This window comes from Atta cephalotes (genome assembly GCF_000143395.1).
Source record: "Atta cephalotes unplaced genomic scaffold scaffold00091, whole genome shotgun sequence".
Lineage (NCBI taxonomy): Eukaryota > Metazoa > Arthropoda > Insecta > Hymenoptera > Formicidae > Atta > Atta cephalotes.
Genome location: NW_012130155.1, coordinates 153,993 through 165,374, shown reverse-complemented (window position 1 = coordinate 165,374; position 11,382 = coordinate 153,993). Strand labels below are relative to the sequence as shown.

General features: G+C 31.3%; 1 protein-coding gene across 1 annotated transcript in view; it reads right to left on the bottom strand.

Moving 5' to 3' along the window:
- LOC105624854 (peroxidasin-like) overlaps nucleotides 1–2,011 on the bottom strand; it is a 180,981-nt gene extending 178,970 nt beyond the window's left edge. The window contains 2 exon segments of the mRNA XM_012206206.1: nucleotides 615–631; nucleotides 1,913–2,011. Coding sequence (XP_012061596.1) covers nucleotides 615–631; nucleotides 1,913–2,011 — 116 coding nt within the window.
- Nucleotides 2,012–11,382: the final 9,371 nt, after the last annotated feature.

Here is an 11,382-nt window from a genome sequence, read left to right as displayed (position 1 = left end):
GTAGAATTTTCGCAGCTGCATCATCTTCCCATTTTCATCCGCGATCGAAAGCATCAAGCATCTTATAAGCACAGCTTTACATAGTTTGACGTGGTATACGTGCAGATCGAACAGAAAGAGATAATAAAGCCAGTTTCCCAGCAACATCGTCGTTTTTTTTTCGAGATGATATCGAGGAAACCATGCAATCTGATCTCTTATAAAACCGGCATTATTGAAAGAAGCAAGTAGAGTGCAGAAGAATAAAGAAAACCGCGATAGAATTCGGAGAGACACGCAAGGGAATGGCAATATCTCTCTCCATCAAATTCGATGATTCAAACGGTTCCTAAGTTCCCCACGGCCAGCTTTGCTCAGATTCGGTTCGGCAGTCAGAGGAACTTTGCCATGGATTTTTCTCATCTCGCCACGAGCATCTAAGAAATCCTGACTATGTGAAAGATGCACTCGACATTATTTTCCCAGCTGATCATCCTCGCGCGCGAGCAATTCCCTTTCACCTCATTTTGACGAATTGCCTTGCTTTCTCTCTATTTCGCTATCCAAGATCTCAACCAAACTATTTCTCATAGGAGAATAAGATAATCCTCGAAAGATGTATCAATTCCAGCAACTGTGTAAAGGACCTCTCCTCCGCGTTTACGCCAATCTAACAAGGTGAATTCTGTCGCTTCAAGGAAACACCCTGGAAAAGGAATGAGGCAAACGAACTCCTAATATCCGCTAGAAAGACGAAGCACATAATCTCCGTAGGATAAGCCCGGTTACTGGTCAGGATTTCGTTTTAGATACGTTTGCAAGTAGCGGATTACGTCTCGGCGCATCAGAAAGTATTGTATTTGTGAAAGAAACTGTCGCGTGTGAATTTACACGGATCTTGAAAGAATAACGAACGAAAGAAATGTTTAAAAAATCTCTTTAATTATACAATTAAATACTATTAAACATATAAAATAGAAAATTTATCAAACAAAAATAAAATTTAAATTAACTTGGAAACACATAGTTTTACGTATTAAATTTTAAAAATAAAATATTAAAAATAAAGACAAGTGTTTTCTTTTCGATGAATTCTCAAGTCGCTTTGTTGTAATATATTTTTGCGTTACACAAAGACAGCGAGCAGACGCGCCCAGATCCAATACGCTTTGGAAGTGCTCTATATTATTTCTGTTAAAGGAAAAACAGACTTCCGTACCATTCGGAAGTATCGTGACCAATTGCACGATTCTCATAGTTCTTCTTTTCCTTCAATTTCAGCATTTCATCCACGTTGTAAGCCTCCTCGAAAAGTATGTCGAATCGACCGCGGTTTGTCGCGCGCTCGGTACGGCGTCAAATTTATGGAAACCGTCCGTGCTTGTGGATTTATGAGAATCCAATGCCTTAATTGGAAAATTATAGGACAAGGTCCTGCATACCGACTGTTCAGCTGATAGCCCGTTACTCAGTATAATCTGATTTTCCTCTTTCCAACAACTGTGCCTGAATATTTTTCACTGTCGACAAAGACTAGCGTTTCGCGAGCAAGCCAGAAAAACAAATAAATAGTACAAAAATTTCATTCATGTATACAGTAAATCCGCTTGTCGTATTCTCTTTTTTTGTGTTTAATTCTGTTAGTTTTTACTTTCGTGGCATTAAACATATTGTAGAGTAATTGTATCACAATAAAGATTACAAACTTGTTTTTTTCCTATTACACGAATATCATATATATTTTTTAAATATAATATTTAAATTTTATACTAAGTATACTATATTATATTAAATTATAATCTGCGTATAATCATATATTTGAGATATTTATTTAAATACATATAAATATATTATTCCAATATCTAACTTTGACCGTAAGTAGCGCTTTTCTTATTTACTTAAATATATTATATTGTTATATTATAAATATTACAAAATTTTATAATTTACCTAACAAGGTGTTGGCAGTGCATAGAAAATATATCTGGTGAACCAAAATGGAGGCCACCACGGCCGAAAGACGATTCAACATCGTAGTCGATCCTCAACTCATTTCTATTCCCAAAGTTTGGTACGCGGCAGCACTATTGTTTATCTGCAAACATAGAAAACATATATTGATTTAATTCATGATTCTTATTCTAACAAAAAGGTTTTAATTTTTTGCCTGTGCGCACAGCCTCAAAAAAAAAGTATCCTGTGCTGAAGTGGAGACTCAGCTATTCTTATGTATTTTGAGTAACTAATACGAATCTACATCAATATAGGATCAGAGTAAATTTTCAATCTAGAGCGAAAAAAATGATCCATTTTTCCTATTTTTGATCCATTATTTTTGCTCGAGATTGAAAATTTGCTCTGAATGGTCTTATTTTTATGTCAGATTCGTATTCAGCGACTCAAAGTACATAAGAATAGCTGGATCTCCACCCCAGCACAGGATTTTTTTTTGTGAGCCTGTATAATTAACGTACGCAGCAATTTTATTTCAACTAAATATCGACGCTAGTATTATGAATAAAAAAACTAAATTATGCGTTGGCACATAAAAAGAATAATCATTCAATGTATTGCAATTAAGAAACCGCAAAATGAAAATCAACATTAAATATCGGCTTGCTTGAACATCAAATACCGCTATCAAATCAAATGACTCTCTTCGGATATCTCAGAGCCAATTTTCTATTTTCTCTAAAGCTTCTGCTTTATTCGAGTTACGTGGTAACAATCGCACACAGAACATTTCACAATAGACATACGCAGCATATACGCTGGAGAATTGTATCTACCGAATAAGCTACAATACGAGATCTCAGACGTACTACATAAAATTGAAATTCTAGAAAACCACAATGGTAATTTAAGTGAAATATATGTAAATTTTTAATTGCTGCTGTAAATACAAAAGACGAACAAATTTTAAAAATCAACGTGGACACTTTAAATAGAAGGTTTCACGAGAATCAGAACGTTGCATGAAATACTAAATTAATTTAATTCGAAAATATACGCTGTATAATAAATTAAACATTCGTGCATTATTATTTAAAAATTATTATTTAAAAATTATTATTTAAAAATGCATCACATAAATTACATTATTCACATTTTATCAATTTGTAGTATTTTAAAAAAAGGCAATCTAAAATAATCAAAGAATATTCATAACCTGTTGTTATGATACATGAATATTATGACATATTGAAATACCACATATTGTGCACTTTGTTAGATATAAATATCTTACGTATAAAAATAAATTGCCTTATTAACTTTATAGAATTCTATCTAATGATATATTGTAATTGATACGTAAACCATTTTATAATCGTCAAAATAGGCTACTCTTAATTAAAGTAAGGGCTTCATTAAAGTAAAATATTTCACACTTTTAATTATGATAAACATTTATAACAATGTAGACTTTTACAAGCATAAAAAATAATCTAATTGTTAATCCAAAAGAAAAGAAAGAATAAAAACACTATCAATATATATTCATTGTCTCCTTATAATAATAAAATATACAGGATGATCCAGTCCAAACGGAGTCGGTAAATGTATTTCTTATGAAAAAAATGAGTCGAAAATGTCATTAGTAAAATGTTATAATATCAATTTTAAACGGTGAACCTTTGAAAATGTCCAATTACAGGACGTAAAATTTACATTGAAATGCGCATTTGATACAAATAAATATTTCATATTTAGAAAATATTATATTTAGAAATGAACGAAATTTCGAATAACAATACAGCTTATTACTTACTTTGTTTTCTTCACTGTATTACTTTCTTTTTCTCTTCTATCATAATTTCATTCGTTTCATAAACATGAAATATTTATATCAAATGCACATTTCAAATGTAAATCTTTTTCTAATATTGTTTGTGACAGAAAAGAAGTTTTGAAAATATCTGTCGATTAATATTTTTAATATTATTTGTTTGAATAATTTGATTAATATTCATTTTATTTATAAATTTATTTGCTTATTTACTTAACATATTTTTATTTATTTATTTACTAAACATATTTTTAAAATCCTTTTTACTGATATAAATGACATTGTATTGAATTTGCACGCAATTGACATTACTTTTCATCAATTAAATCAGACTCAATTTAAGAATACTGCAATATTAATTTAAACATTATAGACATTTCATGAACCTTCGCAATACTTGTATCGTTTAGCGGTATCCGTAACAAAACATTTGCATAGGCCATTTAGTTGCACCGCTCCTGATGGCGCGAATTTCATGTCCTGTGGTTGGACATTTTCAAAAGCTTATCATTTAAAAACTATTAATATTACAACATTTTGCTATTGACATTTTCGACTCACTTTTTCATGAAGAATATATACGTGCCGGCTCCTATTGGTCTGGATTGGTCTGGATCACCCTGTATAATAACATAAAAACTGTTTAAAAATTGAAATTGCAATACGCTCTTTATTAACAGTGACCACTAGAAAAGCGAAGCTTATATACATATAATGGACTGAATTTTTAAAAACTTTTCTCCGCTTTTAGCAAAACGAATTAGATTTCTTGTTTATTGACTATTGAAAATATAGCGCTTAATGACTCTGCTCATTTATGCCCGTTTCCACAAGTAGATTAATTTTAATCTCGATTCAAATCTCGATTACTTTTTCATTTTCTTTTTTTGATTTTTAGAACTACAAAAAGATGAGAAGAGTAAGTAGAATCGAGATTAAAGTTAAACTACATTAGTGAAAATGGATATTAGGTACACGTTAAACTTATATATGTGTATAGTGTTCTAGAGTTAAATGCGAATATTTTTCTTTAAAAAGTCATGTCGATAATATACTCTCAAAAATTTACTAACAAGAACTTATCATTCGGTATGGTCTCTACAACTGATCTTTTCAAATACATCGTAATCGAGTTACGCAGAAGAAGACTCAAACCCGTTCAATGAGAGAAGTAAGCCGCCATGCCTGACGGCTGTGAAGACGCGCGCGGATCCCGAGCACGAAGTGAATCAACCGGTCGCTCGAAGTCAAACAGAAGATTGTTACCGCGAAATTCCGCGTGATTCAATTTGGTCGGAAGTTCGGGGATGGAAAATACAGTTGCGCAGTCCGACAGTTCCACGCGAGAGCGAGAGAGAGTCTCGGGTTGGCTCTAACGAATCTATCGACAGTTTCCGCAAGCCCCGCGGCAGCTCTTTCATCGGCTGTCACTTTCTACGTGCAATGTATCCTCTCTTCCAATTCGCCACTAGCTAAAAAAGGATAGAGAATGCCCAACGATTCCATACTCGTGGAACTAAGAAAGAACAAGCAATTTTCAGTTTTCCTAAAACCCAGTAACCCGAGGACCTGTCGCTTATTCGCGAGTTTCAAATTATTTCACCATCTGGCGCAGGTGTCGACGCCGGTAACGAGTTGTGGCACCGCGCCGTCCGCGCCTGCGAATAAAAGTGTTGTATCTAACTGTTCGTCGTTGTTTGAACTACACAAACTACGAACTACGTACGCGAATCAACGATATGAAAAGCGAGTCGGAGAGACGGCTGTCGAGGATTCGATGGCCGGAAAAACGAAGGTAAACGCTGTCGTGTCGCTAAAAAAAACCGAGTAAGCTGTGTCAGCGAATGATCGGATAGAGAATATTTTTAGTTCACTTCAATTGTTTTACTAACATAAAAAGATTTATTTTTGTCACTGGTTTATTTTTTCTTCGGGTATTGATAAATACTGAAAAATGGATGCATTTTCTTCCTACATCGGTAACGATAATAGGCAAACGCATTTGAAAAGTCGATCGCAATCGATTCCAAATACCATGTTCGTTCAGAGTCCTTGTCCACAAACCGGTAAACAAATCCACGCCTAGGCCGTGAGGTTTGCACAAATAGTATGGTGTGACGCGTACTTTATGGTTGTGTAGAACATGCCCTCGGTACGTTGTAACGTACTTGTTCCGCGCGCTTGTTACCGGTAACTAATGTTCTACCCGCCCATTCGATAGCGCGATTGGCAGGGGAAGACCGCTGGACCAGAAAGAGATCGAACGATTGAGCAAATTACGACACGTAGATTGCGAGCACCAACCGGGGAACCAGCAGCGATCTATCGCGGCATCGGTAGACGAAATGAACGAAACACGAGGATCAAATTTTCTCGTTTTGCAATCGGTAACTGAACGAACGTGAATCGAGACGATCGCCAGCCGATCAAACGGACTACCCGAAAAACACGTTGTAAATACATCAAATTCTTTTTATCTGTATTCAGAAGTTCCTTTCTCGTGTGCTGATTTATTTTCGTATCACGTTGCCGAAACGTAAAAGAACAAAACTATTAGAATTTCGAGATAATAGCAGAGATTGCAATAAGCCATTTTTTAAATTGTTATAATAAGAAAGCCAGTAAAGCCCCAAAAAATTTGTAATATAAAAACATATATATGTATAAGTATATATTATCACGTATAAAATATGTTCATATATGATGATGCACAAAATATTGTACTATTTAGTTTATACTATGTAACACATTTACTTGTAACAAAATTAGTACAGAACTGCAGTGGTATAGAATTAACTAAAACTTGAAATTGGATAAATTAAATGGAACAACATTTCAATCGCTATAGGATGTCCGGAAAATCATCCATAGTACTTCGGGAAATGATTCGGGATCTAAAAAGAAAGAAAAAAGCTATATAAATATATATCCGAAAATAAAAAAATCGTAATTTACTTTTCATAATCATAATTTATTTCACAGTGTTTTAACATAATTTATTTTGGTGTAGAAAACAACGTAAATAAATAACTAACATAAATAATTTTATTTCTGACTATTTTAGCATTACTCAGAATGCATATGAAAGCACAATCCGCTTAGCGCATTCCTCTTTTTAAAATTCTTTTTCATTTTTAATTTTTATTTTTTAGATTTTTTTTAATTTTTCAATATTTGTAAATACGATTACATTATTTTTAGATTTTTATATTATTTTTAAATTTTAAATTTTTATTTTTTACTTTTTTTTCAATTTTTCAATATTTACATTTTTAAACGAATACATCATTTTTAGATTCAAAAATAAACATAAATAGATATATATACATATTTAATCAAATTAAATAAGATTTTTTAACAATAAAAATGGCTATAACTCGGAAACTACTTATTTCCAGATCTATGTTTATAACTTTTTTCCTTCTTTTTGAGTCCCGAATCACTTCCCGAAGTACCTACTATGAACGATTTTCCGGACAACCTGATATTTTTCCTTCTCTTGCATAATTTCTGTTCGTATACATATACAGACAAAAATAATAAGAAGAAATAAAAAATAATTGGAAACAATTTCGCATTGTTTCTTTTATAAAAAGTAAAGTTTGAAGAAATGAGAAAAATTTGCCATATATGTCTGCTATTTGTATATAGGATAACTCGGGCAAATACGCCGCGCTGGGATTTACGCATTAGAAAAAATAGAAGGAATGGAAGTAATTTTCCCACACTACTCTGTTACATGCCTTTATGTTATATTAGTATTGCGTTATGATTTCAACTTCTTACTGTTAATATTAATGAAATTATTGCGAGTTAAATGGATTTGTCACTGTAATAAGTAACGCCATTATAAATTATAATCTATATAAAATGATTACTATATGTAGAACGTGTAAAAGACTTAGTGATTATTTCGTGATACGACATACGTGTAGTGGAATAAAGCATGTTGTGTAACAAAATACAAGTGCTTTGCTTTCGTATTCTTTATTTAGTTTGTTGTCTTATATATTCCTATTTAGGATATACGGCATTTTTAGCGAGTGGGATTTATGTCTAAAGCATACAAAGTGCGCAGATTGAATTCAGTGCACTAAATGCAATAAATGCATTATATGAAATATGTACCTCATGTCATAACACTTGTAATATATGTAGGAAAATTATAATTATTATTTATTACTTCATATACACATTTACCATTTCTTATTCCTTAATAAAACTTTATAAACACATTTTATAAGTTATTGTGTCATTATACGTCTTATTTATATGCATTATTTTTTGTAAATTTTTCATGAGTACAAATCCCTCCTTCTCCTATGAATAATCATATATCCCCTACAGGATACGACAAAAATGCAAGGGTTTCAAAAAGTTTATTTTTTAATATGAAAAATAAATATTTCGGATTTCTAATATTTTTTTTATAGTAGTAGACAGTACAAAGTTTTTATTGATATTTATTATAAACATAGTTTACTATAAACATAATAAATAATACTTAATAATACTTAATTAAGTTTTTAATAGGTGCGGCGTATATACTGGAGTTATCCTATAGAAAAATCATTCGCGGAGTATCGTCTGAAAATAAAGTAATTTAAATACGAGAGAGTGGGCATGAAAGAGCCATTTTTTTCAAAATAGAAAAAAAATGTAATCTGATGTTAAACAAATATAATTGCTTTCTTACTTAAGTGTACTCAGTTACCCTAAATGTAATAATCATATAAAAAATTATATATGTAGGCGGAAAGAATAATTTGCTGAAATATCAGCACAGAGATCTGAAAATAATTATGTTGGTCAAAATATTTATGTAAAAAACTCAAGCATGATGACATTTATTTTAATAATTTGACATTTATTTTAATAGACCAATAAAATTGTTTTCAGAACTATCTAGCTAATTTTTTAGATATTTTAACAAAATGTTTCCGTGTATGATTATACATAGAATATTAAATAATATAATAATTTTCTTTTTATGTGAAAAAATAAGCAAAAATGATTTTTCTAAATTTTTCTAAATTTTTTAATTATTCTTTTTATTATTAGACATTTCTACAAGAGAAAGAAAATAAATGTATGAATATATTTTATATATTCAGGATTGTATTTTTAATACCTATAACCTATAAATAATATTTCTACATATGAATATTTAAAGAGAAAGGATTAAAATGCGTGTTAGCATTATTATTAAAATTAATGATCAATTTTATTTATGATATGACTATTTCCAATTTTAATTTACATTTCAACAATCGACTATATTCGGTGAATATAGTATTTAAAGTACTGAAAAATTTATTTGAATATTCATATATAGAAATATTATTAAGCTTAGAAATATTATTAATTCTAAAGATCTAGCCCTGGCGCTCGTTTATTAAACTTGATTTATTCATAAGCGACCTTTAACTTATTATTATACATATATTGTACATATTTATGTGAAACATCTATTACCGGGAATATTTAATCAGGTTTGATTTTTCTCTTGATAACTTTCCCGTTACAATATTCCGTTCTTGCGTTGATTATAACGAAAGTATACAACTTCTGTACTTGCGTCAATGTTACAATTTAATTCTATTAAGGTCCAGAACTTTATTAAAGGATGCAAGTAATCAATCGAGAGAATTACCTGATAACATCGATGTTATGAGATAAGTTTAGAAACAAGCGCTTGAATGCTTCCTCAGATCATTCTAAACTAAGTAGCCTCTTACACTTAACTTTTTAATACAATTTATACGCAACACTTATTTGAAAATATAAACGGCAATCACTTTATGTACACTGATATATTCATAAAAAATCAAAAGTCAAAAGTCAAAGAAAGTCAAAAGAATCTAGAAAAAATTATACACTATATTTAATCGCACTTCTCGATAGCTGTTTTCTTTTCTCTGCCATAGGCAGAGAATATTCGAGGCGATCGATTTTGGCAATACAACGTTCCGCAATCGTAACTTCAGCCAATGTTTGCTCAATAAACTTCGCAAAAATCAACGAACCAACAAGTCCGTTAGTCTTATAAAGTTATTAATCGCAAGAGTTGCAGAAGTGCGATTTGAACCGATACACTCATACTACATTTTTTAAAATACAACATAAACATTCTTTTTATAAAACATAAAAAAAAGAAAATAATAATCACTGTTTTAAAATCGTGTGAAACGCGATTTTAATGATCAGCATTTTATTAATAATATATAATAACATATTTCATAAAATGAATTTAATTTTATCAAACTTTATCTCATTAATATTGTAGTTTACTTTCAACTACTTTATTCGTAATTCAGAAATTATATTCTTCTATATCGCAACAAGTTCCATGAAAGAAAAGAAGACGGAAGGAAGGGGCGTGTCGGATCGATAGAGAGTTCGAAGATAGATCGAGTAAAAGCATTATGTCATGACGCACTGTTTGTTGATGACACTTTGATGTCCGAATGACAACGAATGATTAAGTAGCTGTGGCTACAATGACCGCGCTATGATAAAGGTATAATAGTTGCATGTCGTGGTTAGACAACACAGCCGTGTACATAGAACACAATTGCACTCGTGCACAACTCTGTTGTATCGGCGAAGGAACAACAGGCTGCGTAAACTTGTAGACCTCCATGGAAGAATATCGTTGAGAGAAATTTTCACTTTATTGCGTACGAAGTTTCATGTATTGTCTAAGAAATAGTGACAGCTACAATTTGATTGCATTTAAACGTATTGATACGACTTTACTTCCCCGTCGGTGCAATGCTCATACGAATTTATAGCGGCACTTTCTTTCGCAAACTTTTACAATGATCGTTCCTAACGCGATTCTAACGATACATTACGGTATACGATAACGTGTAACAGTAGAATCAACAAAATGCGCAATGCATGTGCTGCGCACTATCACTATCGATGGCTTGCCGCTAAGCGCATTGCAAAAGCGGTCTTTTCTCCATTTGGCTGCCGACCATCGTGTTTCGAATGCACAAACTGCGCTCTAGCTTGACAATATCCGTTACCGCTGTTATACCATAAAGGAATCCTAACAACAGTTTGATGGAACAAAATAAAATTTTTATATCCTCTTCTAGTTACATTTTACCAACTTAAAATTTTATTAAGATAACTGTATTCTTTGTATATACACATATATATATATATATATATATATATATATATATATATATATCTAACGAAATCATAATATAATTGTATTGAAAGCTATGCTTTTGGATTTTCCACAAGAGATGACTGATCCGTATAGTAGATCATTTGGACTTAGCAAACCTCCATAGACCTGAGCTCAATACACTGCAACATTCATGTAGGTACATTACGTATCATATATGCATATACGCATACATAACATATCATATATGCATATATACACGTATATACAATCTGTACATCCATACGCAAATTCATGAGTGATAGTAGAGTAAATTGCATAAAAATAAAAATGAAGGATAACTTAAGAAGAAGAAAGATAATTAAAATTATAAAGATAATTAAAAGATAATTAAAAGATAACTGAAGTTTTTAAGGATAATTAAAGAATAATTAAAATCTGTAGATGTATACATATACTCTCTCTCTCTCTC